Raw genomic sequence first — 24,438 nt, 5'->3', positions numbered from 1 at the left:
TCTCTGCCATGACATACAATGAAACAAGAAAAGGTAAAAATAAAAAAGAACAGAGCAATGTAATACAATAACACCATTAGACATTATTGTAAAAATAACTAAAAATTCCATCCCATGTGTTAGTAATTTTTTTGATATTTTAGGCAGGAAATTCGTTTTCAAATTTTTATTTTTTTTCTGGGTTGGGACCCCCTGGAAGATTCCCCCCTCCCCCCCCATGTTGACTCCATGGCCACGGCCTTGGGTTCAGATATCCGTCACCGATGTTGGGAACAGAACTCTGGCCACTGGGAAGTACCCGAATCACCGCACTACCTTTGTACACGAACAAAGACAAATATCCCACGTACAGCCTCGACAGACTGTTGGGGCAAGTGCTGTTCGCGAGTAGCACCGATGAAGGTCATATGAGGGGGGAGGAAGGGGGGGGGGGGTGGTCAGCACCACGCCCGGCCACCTTTGTCTCCCCATTGGCGATGTTTACACTCTCGCTCGAGGCTGCACGTGCGTCTGTGTGTGGGGATCGGTAGTGTAGCGGTTAGCGCGCTGCGCAACGAAACCAAAACCCCCCTCGTGTGCCGTGCCGACCTTCATAGGTGCTCGCTAACAGTACTTGCCCCAACAGTCTGTTACAGGCTACACGGGGAGTGGGGGGGCATCTATTTTTGTTCATAAGCCATTGCAACCCACTGGCTGTATCCCGATGAGTTTCTGCGCTCGCTGCTGCTGCTGCTGTGTTGTTGTTGTAGCAGAGCACGCCCGTCGCGCGCCGGTGAAAGGGGCGTCGCGCGCGCAGCGCCACGCGCACGGAAGTGAGAGGCGCTTTGTTGATAACAAAAAAAACACAATTTTTAAAAGGGGAGATGCGGGAGCGCCCCAGGAGTCAGGAGAGCGCCGATGGGATGTCGAGTGAAGGCGTCGCACGCGTGAGTAACGCGCGTGCGACGCACTCGCGTGAAGAGGTCACGTGTCTACCGCACTCGCGTGAAGAGGTCACGTGTCTACCGCACTCGCGTGAAGAGGTCACGTGTCTACGCACTCGCGTGAAGAAGTCATGTGGCTGCGCACTCGCGTGAAGAAGTCACGTGGCTGCGCGCTCGCGGTAAGTCACGTGTCTACGCACGCGCGTTAAGTCACGTGGCTGCGACCTCGCGTTAAGTCACGTGGCTGCGACCTCGCGTTAAGTCACGTGGCTGCGCACGCGCGTTAAGTCACGTGTGCCCACTCGCGTTAAGTCACGTGTGCCCACTCGCGTTAAGTCACGTGGCTGCGCGCTCGCGCTATAAAGTCACGTGTCTACGCACTCGCGTTATAAAGCCACGTGTCTACGCACTCGCGTTATAAAGTCACGTGTCTAAGCACGTGTGTGTGTGTGTGGCGGGGGGGGGTATCCCACTGCGCTAAGAGCCCGTGGGGACCCTAGTTCGATCCCCAGCTACGAACAACATCGGTGCAAACGTCAATATCAGCAATACGCGCTGACCAGCGTGGTGAAGTATGGCCAAACAAACCCCCGTGACCGAAATGGCACGGTCAGGCCATCATCCAGCAACGGATTGATTTAAAAAAAACCTAACTATTGACTCAAGGTTGTATGTATATTTTTTATATATATAAATGTCTTCACCGCCAGACGTTTTGACAGCTCTATAAACAACAGGGCCTGTGTTTCTGTCATCGAGAGGAAATCATGCATTGTGCGGGTGGTCGGGGTGGGATTCGGGGATGGGTCGGGCTTTACATACAGCAGCGGATTGGCAGATGGCTGCGAATCCGTATTCATAATCATTTACAGCACGACGCTCCATCGCTCTGTGTATCTTAATAAGCGCGTGGCGGCGGTGTCGGCGGCGGCGGCGGGGGGGTCCTTTGTCGTTCTGGTTTGCTCTGCGTCAATCTCCAGCTTGCCATCACCAAGCCCCGATGTGTCCCGCCTCCCTGTCCCATAGGAGCGGCGCCCCCCCCCCCCCCCCCCGCGAGCCGAGTATGTCGGGCCCCTTAAATTGCTGGTGGCAGCATTTGAACCCTCAATGTCACATTTCCTTGTTACAATAAGCCCGGAGTGATGTAAGCCAGAGTGATATTAATCCGGTTCCGCCGAATATAAGAAAAAAAATCGTAAGCAATAGAATAAAAATATATATGAAATAAAACGCCCGAGAGGCTTTATACAAAGAGGATAAAGGATAGGACCCCTATGCCTCTAAGGACCCCCCTCCCTCACATGCACCTGGTGACGTTTCCTCTTGGAGATCGGCTATGTACGGTGAGAAATAAGTTAAACATGGCACCAAATACAGAGCTTACCCGTCTCTGAAAACAGCGGCGCTGTTGCACGGAAAGGGGCCTCATTTCCTTACCTAAATATTCTCCTAAATATTCTCCTAAATATTCTCCAGGTTCCAAGGTAAGTGGGGCACCTGTCGAGCAGCCACAGCCATAGCGGGATGTATGCTGGGTGTGGTGTGCCGGGTGTATGATTATAGGAAGCCACTGGAGCTATGCACTTTTACATCTAGGTTGAAAACTCGTTTCTTCAGAACCGCTTTTTGTGCTTCGTTTGCTGTCCTCCTCCCCCCCCCCCCCCCTGCGCACCTTCGATTAGCGCAGTTGGCTGCGTACGGTGAGAAAGAAGTTCAACATACGCACGTACTTTCATTTCCAGCTGGCCGAGCCTGCGCTGAGGGATGTCCCAGCGGTCTTGTGCCGTCGAGGGCGCTCCAGCTCGTGGCAGCTCCCGCTGTTCAATTTGGTGCTGATTTGACCTATGGGATGGCCCTGGCGCTGGTGCGCGGATGCCAATTTAAATTTTCCACAAATTCCGGGGCCGCAGAGGTCGAAATTTGTTTCCACGACGCGTCGATGCAAGCGGCGCTGAAAATAACTTAAAATGCATTTTCCACTGGCCCCGTAATATGTCACGTTTCTCGTACTCCGGTAATATGTCACGTTTCTCATACTCCGGTAATATGTCACGTTTCTCATACTCCGGTAAGAGTGTTAAATAGGGGAAACAAAACGTGTCGGTGGCCTTAAAAATAGTTTCCAGCTCTCTGCCGTGGGTATAAAGTCGGGTGAGACAGGTGAAAATGGCACACGTTGTGACGTGAACTCGGAGTGAGATACAGTACTACATCATGCGGTCCGGAGTGTTTTCTGGGATGCATGCGGGGCACTCTGTGCCAAGCGCTCAGCCGTGAACAGACGGCGAGAGACCTGGGGAACAGGATGGAGAGAGACCTGGGGAACAGGATGGAGAGAGACCTGGGGAACAGGATGGAGAGAGGCTCGGGGAACAGGATGGAGAGAGACTCGGGGCACATGGCGGAGGGAGACCTGGGGAACAGGATGGAGAGAGACTCGGGGCACATGGTGGAGGGAGACTCGGGGCACATGGTAGAGGGAGACTCGGGGCACATGGCGGAGAGACTCTGGGGACAGGGTAGAGGGAGACTCAGTGAAAAGGGCGGAGGGAGACTTGGGGAACAGGATGGAGAGAGACTCGGGGCACATGGTAGAGGGAGACTCGGGGCACATGGCGGAGGGAGACTCGGGGAACAGGATGGAGAGAGACTCGGGGAACAGGATGGAGAGAGACTCGGGGAACAGGATGGAGAGAGACTCGGGGCACATGGCGGAGAGAGACTCGAGGAACAGGATGGAGAGAGACCTGGGGAACAGGGGGGAGTGAGACTCGGGGAACAGGATGGAGAGAGACTCGGGGAACAGGATGGAGAGAGACTCGGGGAAAAGGGCAGAGAGACTCGGGGCACATGGTGGAGGGAGACTCGGGGCACATGGTGGAGAGAGACTCGGGGAACAGGATGGAGAGAGACTCGGGGCACATGGTGGAGGGAGACTCGAGGGACAGGGGGGAGTGAGACTCGGGGCACATGGCGGAGAGACTCTGGGAACAGGGGGGAGGGAGACTCGGGGAACAGGGGGGAGAGAGACTCTGGGAACAGGGGGGAGTGAGACTCGGGGCACATGGTGGAGAGACTCTGGGAACAGGGCGGAGTGAGACTCGGGGAACAGGGGGGAGAGAGACTCTGGGGAACAGAGGGGAGAGAGACTCGGGGCACATGGCGGAGGGAGACTCGGGGCACATGGCGGAGAGAGACTCGGGGAACAGGATCGAGAGAGACTCGGGGAACAGGATGGAGAGAGACTCGGGGCACATGGTGGAGGGAGACTCGAGGGACAGGGGGGAGTGAGACTCGGGGCACATGGCGGAGAGACTCTGGGAACAGGGGGGAGGGAGACTCGGGGAACAGGATGGAGAGAGACTCGGGGAACAGACGGAGAGAGACCTGGGGAACAGGATGGAGAGAGACTCAGGGCACATGGCGGAGGGAGACTCGGGGCACATGGCGGAGAGACTCTGGGAACAGGGTAGAGGGAGACTCGGGGCACATGGCGGAGAGAGACTCGGGGAACAGGATGGAGAGAGACTCGGGGCACATGGTGGAGGGAGACTCGGGGCACATGGCGGAGAGAGACTCGGGGCACATGGCGGAGAGACTCTGGGAACAGGGGGGAGTGAGACTCGGGGAATAGGGGGGAGTGAGACTCGGGGAACAGGGCGGAGGCTTTTCGTCCGTGGACGTTATTTTTTAATAATCCCAAGTTAGAGGAGGAGAAGAATAAGTCTTAACCAAATAGTTGTATAAGTCCCGTGTGGGGAATTTGCTGGGTACGGTCGATAGTGGCGATAGTGTGGTGATGATATGTACATTTCTGGCGGTGGCATTTACGGTGGCGAATACGGAGATGATGGTCAGGCTTTAGTGGTTATACTCTCATGGAAACAAATCACACGTATATTTGATAATCGTGCCATTCTCATAGTCACCATGTTTTACAGACGGGTGTAGTTGTCTGCAATGGTTTCACAGTCGGGGGCGATGTTGCGATCTGGATGTTCCTACCCCATTAGACAATGGCCCACTCTTGCGAATGACGCCACGCGATCTCTAACGTCCACCATGGTTACAGACGGCGAATTGGTATATATATATTTTTTTTACGGTTAATACCAACACCGCGTTATCAACCAGGGTGGCCTTTCGATTCGAACCGTGCACCTCTTGCAACAGCAAGCGGCGACCGCGGTACCGCTGCAAGTGTTCGCCACGACAGCTGCCGGCAGCGGTAGCCCTGCTGGACATTGACAGCTGGTGACGATGCCGACGACGACGATGACAATGGTGATGATAGGACAGCGGTCGCAGTGGCCAGTCGTACCTTGCCCCCACACTACTCGCATCGTGATTGACACGGTGCGTCTCAAGCGAGGGCACCTCGCTGCCCGTCGGTCGTAGGCGGACTCTGCAAAACGCTCGGTCGTGAACGGAGAGAGAGAGAGAGAAAGGCTCGGGGGGGGGGGGTAGGGGGTGGGGGAGGGACAGAAAAAGGCGGAGCAAAGGTCTCCCGTTCGTTCAGATTATTTTTGAATGACCCGGCAGCACCCTTGCGAATTCCCGGACGGGTTCGCGAAACTGTTCTTGTCATTGACTTCCCCCCCGCCGCCGCCCACCCTATACGCCAACGTATAAATATATACAGCATCCCACCAAGTCTAAATTAATCTTAGAGGCCTGAGAACACTGCGTGCATTCCGAGACGGCTGTGTGAACTCACGTGGCCGTTACCGCATCGCAACGCACGTCATGCGGCAAGCCACAACACATTTTTCCCAACCCCCGGCACACCACGTCCAGGATACCCCCCCCCCCCTGGCCTTTTGTCTGTGGCTACCGGTCAGGTGCCTGCTCTCCGATTGAACGCGCAAGCCCCCTTCGTCAGTCCACTGCTGGTTTGAGGGCCTCCCAGCGCCCTTGCAGCTCGTGTTGGTTTCTTTGGCCATACTTCAACACGCTGGGTCAGCGTGGGTTGGTTGTTAAAATAAAAAAAGCGGGGAGCATAGACGTCGGAGGCTAGTACAGTACAACAGTGGCTTTTGCTGCGCTGTCCCTCTGTTGCGCACCACGTAACCCCGCGGCCTTTAACACCCGTTAAGCATGGTGGCCAAGCAGGCAAGCACCATGCAGGCTCAACTCTGCTCGGCCTCCCAAGATCTGACCGCTGTGTGTCTACTACTCCTTCACTATCGTGAGAGGGGAGGCGTCGCACAGAGGCTTAATGCTCTGCGCTGTGAACGTGGCTACCCGAATGTCATTCCTGGCCAGGGCCAATCGTCTGTGGCGAGTGAAATCTGAACCGGTTTTGGGGAGACCCCGCCCCCACCCCGCCCTGCCTGACAAGTACGGTGAAGTACGGAGCAAAAACATCTCCCATCTAGCAGTGGATTGCCACCTCAATTGTTTATATACTTTTATTGTATGTATATCTCTGCAGTATGCATGGTGCATACAAACACACACAAATACTTTATTAAAGAAATTACTATTCATGCCCGTTGGTTCTTTCGGTAAAGTCCACGTAGGTATAAAATAAAATAAATCACGACGTTTTTGGCACAACACAAGCGTTCATCATCAGGTGCGAAAGCATGGTCTGCTGCCGAGGCAGACTGTTTGAAAAATTTATATATACTACTCGCCAATGCATCTTCTTCTCAGCCACAAGTCCCACGATGGCATGGGGTTGGTGGCTCGGATTCTCTCTCTCCTTGTGCTGCTTTTCCGTAGCTGCTCTCTACTCACATTCGGTGGCTGTCCTCGTTACTCGCCCCAGCGCATCCTCCCATCTCGCCACCCCAATCTCCCTCTACCTCATCTGCCCTGCACTCTCAACATCTCCATAGCCCTGCACTCTCAACATCTCCATAGCCCTGCACTCTCAACATCTCCCTAGCCCTGCACTCTCAACATCTCCATAGCCCTGCACTCTCAACATCTCTATAGCCCTGCACTCTCAACATCTCCATAGCCTTGCACTCTCAACATCTCCATAGCCCTGCAGTATCAACATCTCCATAGCCCTGCACTCTCAACATCTCCATAGCCCTGCACTCTCAACATCTCCCTAGCCCTGCACTCTCAACATCTCCATAGCCCTGCACTCTCAACATCTCTATAGCCCTGCACTCTCAACATCTCCATAGCCTTGCACTCTCAACATCTCCATAGCCCTGCAGTATCAACATCTCCATAGCCCTGCACTCTCAACATCTCCATAGCCCTGCACTCTCAACATCTCCACAGCCCTGCACTCTCAACATCTCCATAGGCCTGCACTCACAACATCTCCATAGCCTTGCACTCTCAACATCTCCATAGCCCTGCACTATCAACATCTCCATAGCCCTGCACTCTCAACATCTCTATAGCCCTGCACTCACAACATCTCTATAGCACTGCACTCTCAACATCTCCATAGCCCTGCACTCTCAACATCTCTATAGCCCTGCACTCTCAACATCTCCATAGCCCTGCACTCTCAACATCTCCACAGCCCTGCAATCACAACATCTCCATAGCCCTGCACTCTCAACGTCTCCATAGCCCTGCACTCTCAACATCTCCATAGCCCTGCAGTCTCAACATCTACATAGCCCTGCAGTCTCAACATCTCCATAGCCCTGCAGTATCAACATCTCTATAGCCCTGCAGTCTCAACATCTCCATAGCCCTGCACTATCAACATCTCCATAGCCCTGCAGTCTCAACATCTCCATAGCCCTGCACTCTCAACATCTCCATAGCCCTGCAATCACAACATCTCCATAGCCCTGCACTGTCAACATCTCCATAGCCCTGCAGTCTCAACATCTCCACAGCCCTGCACTGTCAACATCTCCATAGCCCTGCACTCTCAACATCTCCACAGCCCTGCACTCTCAACATCTCCACAGCCCTGCACTCTCAACATCTCCATAGCCCTGCACTCTCAACATCTCCATAGCCCTGCACTCTCAACATCTCCATAGCCCTGCACTCTCAACATCTCCATAGCCCTGCACTCTCAACATCTCCATAGCCCTGCACTCTCAACATCTCTACAGCCCTGCACTGTCAACATCTCCATAGCCCTGCAGTCACAACATCTCCATAGCCCTGCACTCACAACATCTCCATAGCCATTCACTCTCAACATCTCCACAGCCCTGCACTGTCAACATCTCTATAGCCCTGCACTCTCAACATCTCCATAGCCCTGCACTCACAACATCTCTATAGCCCTGCACTGACAACATCTCCATAACCCTGCACTCTCAACATCTCTATAGCCCTGCACTCACAACATCTCTATAGCCCTGCACTGACAACATCTCCATAACCCTGCACTCTCAACATCTCTATAGCCCTGCACTGTCAACATCTCCATAGCCCTGCACTCTCAACATCTACATAGCCCTGCACTCTCAACATCTCCACAGCCCTGCACTCTCAACATCTCCATAGCCCTGCACTCTCAACATCTCCATAGCCCTGCACTATCAACATCTCCATAGCCCTGCACTCTCAACATCTCCATAGCCCTGCAGTCTCAACATCTACATAGCCCTGCACTCTCAACATCTCTATAGCCCTGCACTCACAACATCTCCATAGCCCTGCACTCTCAACATCTCCATACCCCTGCACTCTCAACATCTCCATAGCCCTGCACTCACAACATCTCCATAGCCCTTCTCATCTCTGGGTCTGTGTGTGTTTGTGGGTCACTGTGTGAGTCTATGGGTCTCCACGTGAGTCTCTGGATCACTGTGTGAGTCTGTGGATCACTGTGTGAGTGGATCACTGTACGAGTCTATGGCTCTCCACGTGAGTCTATGGATCAGTGTGTGCGTCTATGGCTCTCCACGTGAGTCTCTGGATCACTGTGTGAGTCTATGGGTCTCCACGTGAGTCTATGGATCAGTGTGTGAGTCTATGAGTCTCCACGTGAGTCTCTGGATCACTGTGTGAGTCTGTGGGTCTCCACGTGAGTCTCTGCATCACTGTGTGTGTTTGTGGGTCTCCACGTGAGTCTCTGGATCACTGTGTTAGTCTATGGGTCTCCACGTGAGTCTTTGGATCACTGTGTTAGTCTATGGGTCTCCACTTGAGTCTATGGAACACTGTGTGAGTCTATGGGTCTCCATGTGAGTCTATGGAACACTGTGTGAGTCTGTAGATCACTGTGTGAGTGGATCACTGTGTGAGTCTAAGGGTCTCCACGTGAGTCTATGGATCAGTCTGAGTCTATTGGTCTCCACGTGAGTCTATGGATCACTTTGTGAGTCTGTGGGACTCCATGTGAGTCTTTGGATCACTGTGTGAGTCTATGGGTCTCTACGTGAGTCTATGGATCACTGTTTGTTTGTGGGTTTCCACGTGAGTCTCTGGATCACTGTGCGAGTCTATGGGTCTCCACGTGAGTCTATGGATCACTGTGTGAGTCTGTGGATCACTGTGTGAGTGGATCACTGTGTGAGTCTATGGGTCTCCACGTGAGTCTATGGATCACTGTGTGAGTCTGTGGGTCTCCACGTGAGTCTATGGATCACTGTGTGAGTCTATGGGTCTCTATGTGAGTCTATGGATCACTGTGTAAGTCTGTGGGTCACTGTGGGAGTCTGTAGATCACTGTGTGAGTGGATCACTGCGTGAGTCTTTGTGTCTCCACGTGAGTCTATGGATCACTGTGTGAGTCTGTGGATCTCCACGTGAGTCTATGGATCACTGTGTGAGTCTGTGGGTCTCCACGTGAGTCTATAGATCATTGTGTGAGTCTGTGGGTCTCCACGTGAGTCTATGGATCACTGTGTGAGTCTGTGGGTCTCCATGTGAGTCTATGGATCACTGTGTGAGTCTGTGGGTCTCCACGTGAGTCTATGGATCATTGTGTGAGTCTGTGGGACTCCACGTGAGTCTATGGATCACTGTGTGAGTCTGTGGGTCTCTACGTGAGTCTATAGATCACTGTGTTAGTCTGTGGGTCTCCACGTGAGTCTATGGATCACTGTGTGAGTCTATGGGTCTCTACGTGAGTCTATGGATCACTGTGTGAGTCTGTGGGTCTTCACGTGAGTCTATGGATCACTGTGTGAGTATGTGGGTCTCCACGTGAGTCTCTGGATCACTGTGTGAGTCTGTGGGTCTCCACGTGAGTCTATGGATCACTGTGTGAGTCTGTGGGTCTCCACGTGAGTCTATGGAACACTGTATGTGTCTGTGGGTCTCTAATTTCACAGCCCTTCTAATTGCCTCCTCTTTGTCCCTTCTCACTACAAGACCAAACCATCTAAGTCGACCTCCCTGACCTTCTCAGATACATTAGTGACCCACCGGGCTAAATATACAACCTCTTAACTCTGCCTCCTTTCCCCTTGGAAGATTCATTCGCGACATTCATCGGACTCGACTTACACACGAAACGCGCATCTCATTTACTGGAGCGGGAATTTTTTTGTAAAAAAAAATATTTTTTGTACCGCTCAAATCGAAATAAAATCTTTCTCGCCGGGATTGCGAAGACGCCGATGACCACTCCGTGCGGCTGTATTAATCGTGTCGTCTTGTGTTATTTCTGGGGGTGGGGGGAATTTTCATCGCCGGCCTCCTCTGGGCGATTTGTGTCTTTAGAAATGTATTTATGTCCGCATGGGTTCAGCTCGGCACGTTCAATCGCTCTGAGCGCATTAATGTGACAGCCAGTCGCACACACAACAGGCTCGCGCGTGCACGCACACGCTGCCCAAATATGTCAATTAGTGACGGTGAACGATAATAAGCCATAATGGAGGTTGTTATTGTTGTCATGGGTTTACTCTCCAACACACAACCGGTGAGCTGTCCTCGTAATGACTTGGCGTGTTCTGTTTACGTGACAAACCTCACTAGTTACACGATCTAACCCAAAAAAAAACCTGCATTATGGATGATATTGGTCGCGAAAGCCTCCTACTGCGTTTTAAACAAACGATCGTGAGTTGATCACGTGTCAAACAAACAAACGATCGTGAGTTGATCACGTGTTAAACAAACAGACGATCGTGAGTTGATCACGTGTTAAACAAACAAACAATCGTGAGTTGATCACGTGTCAAACAAACAAACGATCTATGAGTTGATCACGTGTCAAACAAACAAGCGATCGTGAGTTGATCACGTGTTAAACAAACAAACGATCGTGAGTTGATCACGTGTTAAACAAACAAACGATCGTGAGTTGATCACGTGTTAAACAAACGACCGTGAGTTGATCACGTGTCAAACAAACAAACGATCGTGAGTTGATCACGTGTCAAACAAACAAACGATCGTGAGTTGATCACGTGTTAAACAAACAAACGATCGTGAGTTGATCACGTGTCAAACAAACGATCGTGAGTTGATCACGTGTTAAACAAACAGACGATCGTGAGTTGATCACGTGTTAAACAAACAAACAATCGTGAGTTGATCACGTGTCAAACAAACAAACGATCGTGCCTTGATCACGTGTTAAACAAACAAACGATCGTGAGTTGATCACGTGTTAAACAAACAAACGATCGTGAGTTGATCACGTGTTAAACAAACAAACGATTGTGAGTTGATCACGTGTCAAACAAACAAACGATCGTGAGTTGATCACGTGTCAAACAAACAAACGATCGTGAGTTGATCACGTGTTAAACAAACAAACGATCTATGAGTTGATCACGTGTTAAACAAACAAACGATCGTGAGTTGATCACGTGTTAAACAAACAAACGATCTATGAGTTGATCACGTGTCAAACAAACAAACGATCGTGAGTTGATCCCGTGTCAAACAAACAAACGATCGTGAGTTGATCACGTGTCAAACAAACGATCGTGAGTTGATCACGTGTTAAACAAACAAACGATCGTGAGTTGATCACGTGTTAAACAAACAAACGATCGTGAGTTGATCACGTGTTAAACAAACAAACGATCGTGAGTTGATCACGTGTCAAACAAACAAACGATCTATGAGTTGATCACGTGTTAAGCAAACAAACGATCGTGAGTTGATCACGTGAGTTGATCACATGCTCCTGTCGGTGGGGAAGAAGAAGAAGAAACTAATTTTAATTACGACGAGGAACCGCGTTTTAATGTTGCCTCTTTATTTCCGAAGTATTTACAACCGTGAGAAATAAACGTTTCTTTTGGATGAGTGTACGCTGCAGGAAGATTATCGGCAATGTCTGTTTAAATTTGATTCAAGCGACTTATCAGAAGGGCGCAGCGTAATGGATTGGTAACGCGCACGAGGTCCTAGACACCTCCCTCGTTCCCATCCGCCTCAAAACACGTGGCAGGGAGGCGCCACGCGGTGATGACGCGCGTGCCTCAACGGAGAGAAGGGTCTCAGTTCGATTCCCGACTTGGGTGCATTGTGTGTATGTGTGTATGTGTGTGTATGTGTGTGTATGTGTGTGTATGTGTATGTATGTGTGTGTATGTGTGTGTATGTGTGTGTGTGTATGTGTGTGTGTATGTGTGTGTGTATGTGTGTGTATGTGTGTGTATGTGTGTGTGTATGTGTGTGTATGTGTGTGTATGTATGTGTGTTTATGTGTATGTGTGTGTATGCATGTGTGTGTATGTGTATGTGTGTGTGTGTATGTGTGTGTGTATGTGTGTGTATGTGTGTGTGGAGTTTGTGTGTTCTCTCCCCATGCCTGTTCTGCATGGATTGTCTCCGGGTTCTCCGTTTCCCTTCCATAACTACGAGAATCCCTCCCCCCCCACACACACAATGCAACTGGTGTTGGACAACACATCCCGATACTGAAAAATCACTGGCTGATAACAGGGAAAACTTGGCAGGACCCTCCTTAGGAAGAATCTTGACACTCCGCTGGGTAAACAATCATCAACATACAAATTAGAATATTAAGTGGGGAATTTGTAGCACTGGTTAGTGCCCTGGCCTATGATCCGGATGACCTAAGATTAATTCACGGCTACATATCTGAACGCAGTCCACCTCTGTACTTTGCAACTTAAGATAAAAAAATTCTCAACCTTCCATTTCTGCAGAATTAAAGCAATATATATGAAGGAATTAATATTTAAATGTGATCATTATATTCATCGTGGGCAGATTACAAAACCCAAAGTATGAATCTGCACGTGAACACGTTACTCTGATTAATTAATAAGCACAGTGGTTTGTGAGGCGGTGGAGCGATGGTTGCAGTGGTTAGCGAGCCTTGCTGTAAACGTGTAAAACATAATTCCGGGCCACGGCTGGCACCAGAGGCGAATAATAGTTGGACCAGTCCTGGGCGTCACTGCTTTCACCAACCCACTATGGCCAGAGTAGTGAAGTATGGGCAAGGGATTGAAATGCATGAGGAGGCCTTCATACAGCATTGCATTGATAATGGGTTGTAGACGATCATTAATTATTATTATTATTTAATTTTAAAATCACATCAACCTCTAAAAAAAATGTGAAAAAAGGAATGTACCCTCCCACGGCAACTACTCGTTTGTATATGTTTTTATATACCCCAATATATTTTGTTATATATGTCACATCGATATAAATGTGCGTAACGTTCAACCCCTTGTAAAAGCACCTGCTGGACCAAGGCCTCCTCCATGCCACGCAGGTGGTGGGGTTTGTTTGACCAAAACTGCACCGACACTCTGGTCACTTCGTGTTGGTGAACGCAGCGAGCAAAGGCTTGGGAGCATAGCACACTGCAACAGTGGATTTCGCTGCACTGCGCTCTCCTGCACACGCTGTGCGTGCGGCTGCAAGACGGCCTACAGCGCCTGTTACGCAAAACCTTTTTTTGCCCATCCAAGAACTGCATCCAGGCCCAAATTGTGTTTAACTTTTGATGAGATTGGGGAAACGCTGGGTGATTGGGCATTTGTTGTACCGTCTGCAGTACCGTCTGCAGTCGGCCCTCAATATCTTTAAATAGCCGGCAGCAGCAGTAGCAATATGTCATTGCTAATATTGCCATAGCTACAATGGCCATCAAGATGGGATCCCGTACATATAGAACACTGCCGATGCAGGGAGTGGTGTATATTGTAATGATGTTCCAGACGGGCTCGTAGAATTGTGACATTTTGGTACGCGTATAGTCGAGTCTCTGGATATTGGGTATAAGTAGCAACATCTGAAAATATACTTTATTAGTTTGAGCCCCCAAACAATATGTCCCAGAGGCCGATTTATTATTTTTCATAGGATATTATGGTTTGTCTCATGTTCCACATTGCTTTAATTCTATTTGCTTCGTTACTGCACGGGTGCCTGACTTTGCTTTTGTCATTTTGGTGACCCTGTATTCAGTGTTGCAAATGAGATTCCCCTGTTCGGCTCTCTTGGGATCTCAAACCCGTCAAAACAAAGACACTTGACTTATCGAGACTTCTCAAGGCAAACCCTTACAAATGCACGACCCCTCCATCATCGGTGAACCGAGAAGTTTGACTCCCATGCAGTGTAAAGATACTGTCGATAAAATGTGCACGAAGCCTGTTACAGGGTACTCATGATGAACACACGCATGGTATTTAATCTGACAACGTTGTTGGAGGTGATGCGCTGATGGTGGTAATCGTCGTATTGATCATGGCAGTGATGACACTGGTGGTATGCTCCAAGGAAGCATGCAACGTTGGGCCAACGTTGGCATTTGGTTGGAACTATCGGCCCAACGTTGGCCCAACGTTGTCCCAACGTTGGATTTAGTTGGAACTGTTGGCCCAACGTTGGCATTTGCTTGAAACTGTTGGCCCAACGTTGGCCCAACGTTGGCATTGGCTTGGAACTGTTGGCCCAACGTTGGCCCAACGTCGGCATTTGCTTGGAACTGTTGGCCCAACGTTGTCCCAACGTCGGCATCTGGTTAGAACTGTTGGCCCAACGTCCCATGTTTACTAGGCTATTGGCAGTCATGACAAACGCGACCATTGCGCGAGCGATTGTAGTGATGGCAACAGTGGTGTGGCACCAGGAGTCGTGGTCATATATTATGGTGACAATAACGCGTATTCTTCTTCTTACGATCATGGTTACAGCCGTTATAGTCAGGAGCAGTAGTAGCCAACAGGTCAAACATCGTGACACAAGGCACATTGTCTATTTGACGAGGGCAACACGGACACCATCAAGTCTCACTCGCACACAAACCCCCCAAAAAACACCCCGATTATGGCATTCAGACTACCAATGAATATATAGATTTGCTTTACAAATCTAGACGAGATTTAACAATAATACATATTAAGTGCTGTAATGTAGCATTGTCATTTAATAATCATTATTATTATAAAAAAACATATATATGGTACTGTAATAATATATTATTCGTAATAATAGGGGGTTTTCCCCCTTTTTTCTGGCAACACAAGTTAAACCTTTTTACAAGGATTCATGTTGCTGCATTAACCACAATACCTGCAGTCAAAATGCAAACGAAAAAACATACTATGATAATACATGCATTGTCCTTGAAACTGATTGGTCCACACCAAGGGACGGCTTTTGCAGACAAGAATACTCGTGGTTTCAGTTTTGTTGCCAGAATAAAAGGGAAACCCTTTTATTAAACTTTGGTACTGGCAAAGGAGGTCTAATGAAATCAATGACTCAGTAATATACCATTGGCGGTGTGTGGTAATAATGCTGTACTTTAGTAGTAGTAGTCGTGGTGGTTCGATTCCCATTCACAACCAACACCAGTGACGATTATCTGAACCGTTCCGGGGCCTCCTCTAGGTCGACTCAGCCTCAAATGAGTACCTGGTGCGGAGCGTAAAAACATCGCCACTGAGAAGACAAAGGCTGTCGGGCGTGGTGCTGGCCACCCACCCCCTCGTGTGCCGTGCCGGCCTGCATAGGTACTACTCGCTAACAGCACTTGCCCCAACAGTCTGTTAAGGCTATACGGGGGGGGGGGGGTCTTTGTCTGCTGATGTTAATGATGATGATGGCATGGAAAGACAGCGGTCACAGGGAGACACATCATACTCGCTGACACCACCCACATCCTGAACGGCGTACACACACACACCCCTTGCTATAGTACTCCACTTGCGTTCCGCACGCACAGCAGACTGTGATTTACAGTGAGTGCCGCGCACAAAGACAAAGATCCCCCGTATAGCCACCAACAGGCCGTTGGCTAGCACCGGTGAAGGCCGGCACGGCACACGATGGGGACGGGGAGGGCTTGGTGGCCAGCACTACCCCCGGCCGCCTTTGTCACCTTACTGGCGACTGTACTCATTTAAGGCTGAGTCGACCTAGGGGGAGGCACAAATATTGGCCGCTGATCCTGGTCGTGAGCGGGCTCGCAGTGCGGTGCGGTGCGAACCTGCTGCAGCTACAGTGTCGCACGCGCACAGATACACAGACACACACAGACAGACACACAAACAAAACACGCGCACAGACACACACAGACAAGCGCACAGACACACACAGACACACACAGACACGCGCACAGACACACACAGACAAGCGCACAGACACACACAGACAAGCGCACAGACACACACAGACACGCGCACAGACACACACAGACACGCGCACAGACACACACAGACACGCGCACAGACACACACACAGACACGCGCACAGACACGCGCCCGTATAGCCTCAACAGACTGACACTCGCACACAAAGACAAAGATCCCCCGTGTAGCCTTAACAGACTGTTGGGGCAAGTGCTGTTAGCGAGCACCTATGAAGACCAGCACAGCAGACGAGGAGGTGGGTGGCTAACATCACGCCCGGCCGCCTTTGTCTTTTTAGTAGCGATATTTACACACCGCACCAGGTACTCATTTGAGACTGAGTCGACCTAAGGGAGGCCCAGGACCAGTTCAGGTAATCGTCACTGGGTGTTGGCCGTGAGCGGTAATTGAACCCGGGTCGCCAGAGACACACGCACACACACAGACACACACACAGACACACACACACAGACACACACACACAGACACTACAGTCTCAGCGCCGTCCAGCCCAAACGCGACGAGCCTTACCTGCGAATGAACAAGCCGAAATCTCCATGCGCCTCCGATGGCTTAACCCATAGGGCCTCGCTGACGGTGAGAGAGAGAGAGAGCGGGAGAGATAGAATCACATCAGGGGGATTAGGAGCGAGGGGACAAAATCAGCAAACAACGGGTCTAAGGACGCGACGGCACGCGCGCGCTGACCGACGGTCGGTCACTGCTCACTCTGCCGACTGGGAGCTGACCGACGGTCACTGCTCACTCTGCCGACTGGGAGCTGACCGACGGTCACTGCTCACTCTGCCGACTGGGAGCTGACCGACGGTCACTGCTCACTCTGCCGACTGGGAGCTGACCGACGGTCACTGCTCACTCTGCCGACTCGGAGCTGACCGACGGTCACTGCTCACTCTGCCGACTGGGAGCTGACCGACGGTCACTGCTCACTCTGCCGACTGGGAGCTGACCGGCGGTCACTGCTCACTCTGCCGACTCGGAGCTGACCGACGGTCGCTCCGAAACATCGCCCCCCCAAACCCACCCCCTCCCCCCCCCCCCTATGCGAGCGACTCAGGGGACTGACATGGCACAGGAGGATAATGGGTCTGAGTGGACTTTCCGATGACTGGTGCCAGCGGTGACCAAAGATCGGCCTCTGTGCAGGCCCCCTCCCCGTATAGCCTGAATGCTATAGGGGGGATCTTTGTCTCTGCTCTGTGCAGCGTTTGCTGTTCAATTGGCAGTAGCGGTGTGGATGTGTGTTGTAAAAGTGGAATTCGTGGTGATAATGAACATGTGGCTTTGTGCTTTGAAATGGTGGTGTTTTTAGGAGATGATGATGATGTGTTTTAAAATAATTGACGATGTGTGCGCGTGTTTCGGATCATGATTATGATGGTGATATCGGTAGAGATGTGTTTTAGACTGAGATGATAATGACATTGTGGAGGTGTGGTTTGAACTATGATGATGACGATGTGTTTGTTGAGGATGATGCTTTTTATTTAAGTGTACAATATCATAGCGATATTACGAGGGTATTTTTCAGTCTGAGACGATGATACGTTTTAAATTATGGTGATGAGAATAATTATATTATGCAGACATATTTTAATCGATATGTCATTACCACTGATTGTTATAATGACTGTCATCGGCCAATCCGAGAAGGTTAATACTCTCACAATTTTTTTCTTCCGTTGTACGCCCTTATAACTGCAATCAAATATCAATTAAATACCCTCTCGTGTGTTATTTTAAGAGACGTGGGGTTCGGGCAGCAGCTATCGTAGAGGAGGGACGAGGCCGATGACGGAATGTGAGCCACACGAGAGAGCCATCCCAACTTTAGCACACGTGGGGGGGCAGAATGAATCGCTCAGTAAGCGCGCAGGAGTGAGACGGACGGTGGAATCGCGACAAAACGACGACGTTCCGAAGCATTCATCCAGCAGTGGATCGAACACGGCCCCTGCTACCGATGATGATTATAGTTTAAATGCTACGATGATAGGAATGTGATCACGTTCATGTCTTGTTCGACGATGATGTGTGCACTCACCTCAAATCTGAGCTCACCATTTCATTTTCTCCTGTCAGGTAAGCAATTAGTAATGATATTATTACGCACTCAGGTGATACATGCCCTTCATAATGAAACCAATTAGATATATGCGTAGAGCTTTTTTTTTGTATGAAAGTATATAACTCGGCACGGGGTTCGCTGGGCACCGCTAGAAAGACAAGAGTCATGATGCCTAAGGATGTTTGGGAGCAAGGTGGTACGGCCAGAACCACGCCCGGCCGCCTTTGTCTCCCTCGTGGCGATGTTTACAACAACGCACCAGGAGACGAATTCGGGTGGCTGTGTACGTGGTGGCGGTGCGCTAAACCACGACACGAGCGCTCCCCCCCTCCCCCCCCCCCCCCCCCCGGTGTCGTCATGCAGTGAACACAAACAATACAGGCAAAGATCTCACGTGCATTGTAGATTTGAAGCTTTCGCGACTGCAAGGACCCATACTCTTTGGTTCTATTCGGTAAAGTCACGTAGGTAAAAAAAATAAAGCAACAAAAAATACAAAAAATTCACGGCGTTTCGGCCACAACACAAGTGGCCTTCATCAGGTGAAGGGACCAACCTGTCCAGAGGACAGCGTTGGAGTGAAGAAAGCCAAGCGCAGGTCGCCTCCTTTTAAGGCGTTTTCTGTTTAAGGCGTTTTCTGTTTACCCCTGTTTACCCCTTCACAGCTTGGCTTTCTTCACTCCAACGCTGTCCTCTGGACAGGTTTGTCCCTTCACCTGATGAAGGCCACTTGTGTTGTGGCCGAAACGTCGTGATTTTTTTTATTTTTTGTTGTTTTATTTTGTACCTACGTGACTTTACCGAATAGAACCAAAGAGTACCTCCCGTGTAGCTTTGACAGACTTGGGGCAAGTGCTGTTAGCGAGCAACTATGGAGGTCGGTTACGCACACGATGGGGGTGGGTGGTCAGCACCACGCCCGGCCGCCTTTGTCTCCCTAGTGGCGACGGTTACACACCGCACCAGGTACTCATTTGAGGCTGAGTCGACCTAGGGGAGGTCCAGGACCGGTTCAGATAGTCGTCGCTGCTGTTGGTGACCGCGAGCGGGAATCGAACTCGGGTCGCCAGGTTCGTAGCGCACCAACCAACACACATCCATCTCGACACAATACGCATACTCATACTGCACACGTGTGCGCTCTATGTAATATGTTTGGTATTGTGTAGTGGGGAGTGGCAGCGCAGTGTCTAGCGCACTGTACTACAAACCTGACGACCTCAGTTCAATCCCCGCCCACTGCCATTAACAGAATAATATTGTAATCGGTGCTGGTCCTCCCCTAAGTCGACTCAGCCTCAAGTGTGTACCTCGTGCAGTGCGTAAATATCAGTACTGGAGAGAAAGGCGTCCGTTAGCCCCGCGTGACCTTTGTATGTGCTTGCTAACCGCACTTCAACATCCTCTTAAAGACTACACGGGGAGGGGTCTTTGTCTTTGTAATGTGCAGTTCTCATTTGCCAATTGACAGCCTGATTAAGGGATTTTTTTTACCATACTTCGCCTTTGGTGGTTGGTGAAGGTTGGGTTAGGATTAGGCTCACTATCATCATTCGTGGTCGGGAATCGAACTGAGGTTTTTGCCTGGTTCATAGCGCCGTGCGCTAACCACTGCACCACCGTTCCGCCAATGCACATGATTACAATAACGCCACCACTACTATACGTGAACACCGCCTCTACGTAACTGCGGGTCCGTCTCGTATCCGTGGCTCGCCAGCATTTTTGATCGCGCTGCATACACAACGAGAGGGCATTTATTCAAGGGCCACGTGCTCATGCGTGCTTGGGTAAATTCATCAGCCATGGTTAATCCACTGCTGGATGAGCGTTTACACGAAAGCCCCTTTGCCAGCATTTCTCACGATCCTGCCTTGCAAATGCTCCGCCTGGCGCATGCAACGCGAGCCGATTTCATCGCTCCGTCTCCACGGGGCTCATCCCGCCTCCCCGTCGCGATTTTAACGCATCGCCTCGTCGTAACCTCCTGCTGCGGGGGCGCAGTGTCCAGCCCAAGACCCACCACCACCGCTTACTTTTCTTTCCCCCTGTCCATCAATACATCGTGAAATAAAACAGCCACCAAACCCGTGTTCGATAATCCAATTACAAAAGGCAGTCGACCACCGCCGCACACCACCACCGCAATCCCAAATCAATCTCCCCCTTGTCAGAAAAAAAAAATGAATGCATTTAGAGTCTTGAATTATTAAGAGCACAGTTGCTCCGTTTACTGGAAAACGCCACAGTCGAGCATATTTGTGCAGTTTTTAACAATGGGAATGGATTATAAAGAGAAGCCCAATTTGCTTCGTGATTTTCTTTTCTCCCGTGGTTGAAACTGAGATGATGGTCCATTGGATTGAAGGGGATCTCTTATCAGCAAATCGGTACCGCTACATCAACGTCATCGTCAACGTCATCGTCATCATCGCTATAAATCTTCGCTGTCTTCATCGTTGCCATCATTTATATCGTTACATGTATCGTCATTGGCATCATCACGAGCATCCTCGTATTCATCACCATCGCTGTCTCGTCATCAGCATCAAAATTGTTCACGGTCATCGTCGTTTGCGCCACCGCCATCATCGTAATCCTGATCGTCATTGTTGTCTTCATGATGTCATCTTCGTCGTAATTATGAATTCGCGATCACACGAATAATACTCATCATCGTCATCCGCGGCATCGTGGCACCATCATTGTTATCATAATTAATATTGTAATACTCATCATCATTAACATCAACTTAATGATCATCATCTTAATTGCATCGACGTATCATTATGTATAACTATAAATGTACAAAAGCACACCAGACATCAGTGGTATGCATGCGCATGCCATGAATGTACGTGTACATAACACAACAGCACACGCAAAGTCAATGCCAATTCTGCATTGATATGAGCTAATACGACTCACAATGGCCTATCAGCAATTATCTCCCAAGACCGCGTGTGCACGCGCGCGCCCGCGTGTGCATGCATGCGCTCGCCCGCGTGTGCAGTCAATTACCAGCGCCGTGAATGGATGGCTCGGCGCGGCTGTGATAGTGATTGTCTCGTTGGTGTGCCATTGGTGGAGCAGTGCATCTGGCGTGAGTGAGCGGGAATGACTTACGTCGCACGCATGTGCACAACAAAGACAAAGATCCGCCCGTGTAGCCTTAACGGACTGTTGGGGCAAGTGCTGTTAGCGAGCGCCTTTTAAAGGCCGCGACGGTACACGAGGGGGTGGGTGGCCAGCACCACGCCCGACCGCCTTTGTCTCCCCCGGTGCTGATGTTTACACACCGCGATAGCTGCTCGCATCAAGGCGCACACAAACACACGCGCAGACATTCGCTCAGCGTAATCACAACGTCTCTACGCTTCAGCGTTAACGCACTTGCAGGGCCCGTGTGTGCACGTGTTTGTGTGTGTGTGTGTGGCCCTATATGCGTGTGTCGATTATTTAAACGGGTGCTGGGCCTCCCCTAGGTCGACTCAGCCTCAAGCGAGAACCTGGCGGGGTGCGAAAACATCGCCAATCGGAAGACAAAGGCGGCCGGGCGTGTTACCGGCCATTATTGGTGCTTGCTAACAGCACTTGCTCCTACAGCATGTTAAGGCTATACGGGGGGATTTAGTCTTTCTCTAGTTGGGCGGGGGGAGCGGTGGCACAGTGGTTAGCGCACTGCGCTTGGCCAACGTCGGGGACAAATATCTGAGCCGGTACCGAGCCTCCCCTAGGTCGACTCAGCCTTAAATGAGTACTCAGTACGGGTTTAAAACATCGGTGCAGCATTGAGGAGATAAGCAAGGTTGGGAACTGTGTTGGTCACCCACACGACCTTTCGTGTGCCGTGCCGGCCTTCATAGGTGCTCCCTAACAGCACTTGCCCCAACAGTATGTTAAGGCTATACGGGGGTTCTTTGTCTTTGTATACGTGTCAGTGAACGCACTAGTTGGTGATACTGCTGCTCTGTTGCCAGTAGTGCACAAATAACAACTCACGGCATTCGTCAATAACACCGTGGCCTTCAAATACATAAACTCGCGTCTCAGGCAACGATTCGGGCAATGGACCTTCTTTCATAGCACATGGATGAAAAGGGGTCACTTCCCGAAACGTAGCCTATTATATATCCATTTTTTTTCATTTTAAGGCAGTGTTATTGATGACTATGTTGTTGTTGTATATGTTTGTGTGTGTGAGTATGTGGTGAGCGGTAGGAGAGTTGTTGGTCCACTGCGTTCCTGACCAAAATCAGTGGCGAATATTGGAACCGGACTTTTGCCTCCCCTAGGTTGCCTTAGCCTTAAATTAGTACCCGGTGTAAACATAAGCACCGGAGAGACAAAGGCGACCGGGCGTGGTGCCGACCACCCACCCATGTGTGTGCAGTCCCGGCCTTCATAGGTGCTCACTAACAGCACTTGCCCCAACAGTCTGTTGTTGAATGCTATACGGGGGATCTTTGTCTTTGTTCGTGTGAATGTACGAGTGCATATATGCATTTGTGTACGTGCAAGTATATGCGTGAGTTCGCGTGTGTATGTACGTGCGGTCGTGTGTACACGTGAGCTTATAGTTCAAACAAGTATCCGCGAGTACATGCTTGCTGTACGCCGTGTTCATCTGTGTACAAGCGTGTGTGTGTTTTGTGTGTGCGTATGTGTGTACGTATGTGTGTATACATCTGCAGGGGCATGTGGGGAGCGTTGGTGTAGCGGTTAGCGCGCTGCGGGAGTCGAACCCGGCGACCCGGGTTCGACACCGGTGACGATTATTTGAACCGGCCCTGGGCCTCCCCTAGGTCGACTCAGCCTCAAATGAGTACCTGTTGCGGTGGATAAAAAACATCGCCACTGGGGAGACAAAGGCGACCGGGCGTGGTGCTGACCCACCCACCCCCTTGCGTGCCGTGCCGTGCCTGCATCGGTACTGCTCGCTCACGGCACTTGCCCCAACACTCTGTTTGAAGGCTTCACGGGGCGATCTGTGTCTTTGTGTTCGCGTCGGGCGTGTTACCTGTCGCGTGAGATGCCAGCGTCAGGTTCCCCAAACTCCGGCGAGGAAGCTCTCTTCACGAGCGCGCGGGCAGGGGAGCCGCGCCAGACGACACCTCCAACCCTCTCCCCTCCTTTGACACGCGCGGCATCGCAGATTCTTCCCGAGGAATGACAAACAACGAGCAAAAACTGCACGAATCGATATGCCCTTAAAAATATATTCTTCGTGTACTCCTCCTTCCTTCCTTCCTCCTTCCTTCCTTCCTTCCTCCTCCTTCCTTCCTTCCTTCACCTCCTTCCTTCACCTCCTTCCTTCCTCTTCTCCCTCGCGGTCACTCACTCGTGCACACGCTCGCTCGTGCCGTGCGTTCGCACGAAGCGGGCGGAACTGAAGTCACCGCCAGGACCGGACCTGTGCGCATGTCCGCGGGCGTTGGAGATTCATGCTGCTCTCGATCGGCCTCGCTCACAGAACCGCGCCCGCCCGCCCGCTCGCCCGCCCGCCCGCTCGCCCGCTCGCTCGCTCCGCCCGCGTCTCCTCGCGATCTCTTTCCTGCCTGCAGTTTACCCTCTGGCTCCTCCGATGTCCTCTGTCTCGTCTCTGGTGATTCTCCCCTCCCTCCCTTCCTCCCCTGTCTCTCTGGCGAGCTCTCTCTCTCTCTCTGCGTCCCCTGCGCGTCTCTCTCTCTCTCTCAATGTGGCTTTTCTGTAAATCTCTCCCTTCCATCCTCTCGTCCTCTCCCCCTCCTCCTCCCCCCCCCCCCCACATTCGCTGCCAGCTCCTGTAGCTATGGCAACCGCTGGGTTTCTGCCCATCCTCACACACGCGCGCACACACGCGCGCACACGCACGCGCACACACACGCGCACACACACGCGCACACACACGCGCACACACACGTACGTAGAGGAACGCCCTTGCACGCACTCATATTGACACGAACGCGTGCATACTCGC

At 51.0% G+C, this 24,438-nt stretch overlaps 1 protein-coding gene across 1 annotated transcript in view; it reads right to left on the bottom strand.

Annotated features, from left to right (window-relative positions):
• The window catches only part of LOC116952066 (uncharacterized), an 81,205-nt gene extending 57,034 nt beyond the window's left edge, over positions 1 to 24,171 (bottom strand). Inside the window, exons 1-2 of the mRNA XM_032971093.2 lie at positions 23,500 to 24,171; positions 16,922 to 16,981 (exon numbers count right to left, since the gene is read on the bottom strand). Of these exons, the coding sequence (XP_032826984.2) occupies positions 16,922 to 16,949 (28 nt within the window). The 5' untranslated portion in view covers positions 16,950 to 16,981; positions 23,500 to 24,171. The remainder of the gene's footprint in view (positions 1 to 16,921; positions 16,982 to 23,499) is intronic.
• Positions 24,172 to 24,438: the final 267 nt, after the last annotated feature.

The sequence above is a fragment of the Petromyzon marinus genome, chromosome 45 (assembly GCF_048934315.1).
Source record: "Petromyzon marinus isolate PM22_M1 ecotype Great Lakes invasive population chromosome 45, UKy_Petmar_22M1.pri1.0, whole genome shotgun sequence".
NCBI lineage: Eukaryota > Metazoa > Chordata > Hyperoartia > Petromyzontiformes > Petromyzontidae > Petromyzon > Petromyzon marinus.
This window is presented reverse-complemented; position numbering and strand designations above follow the sequence as displayed.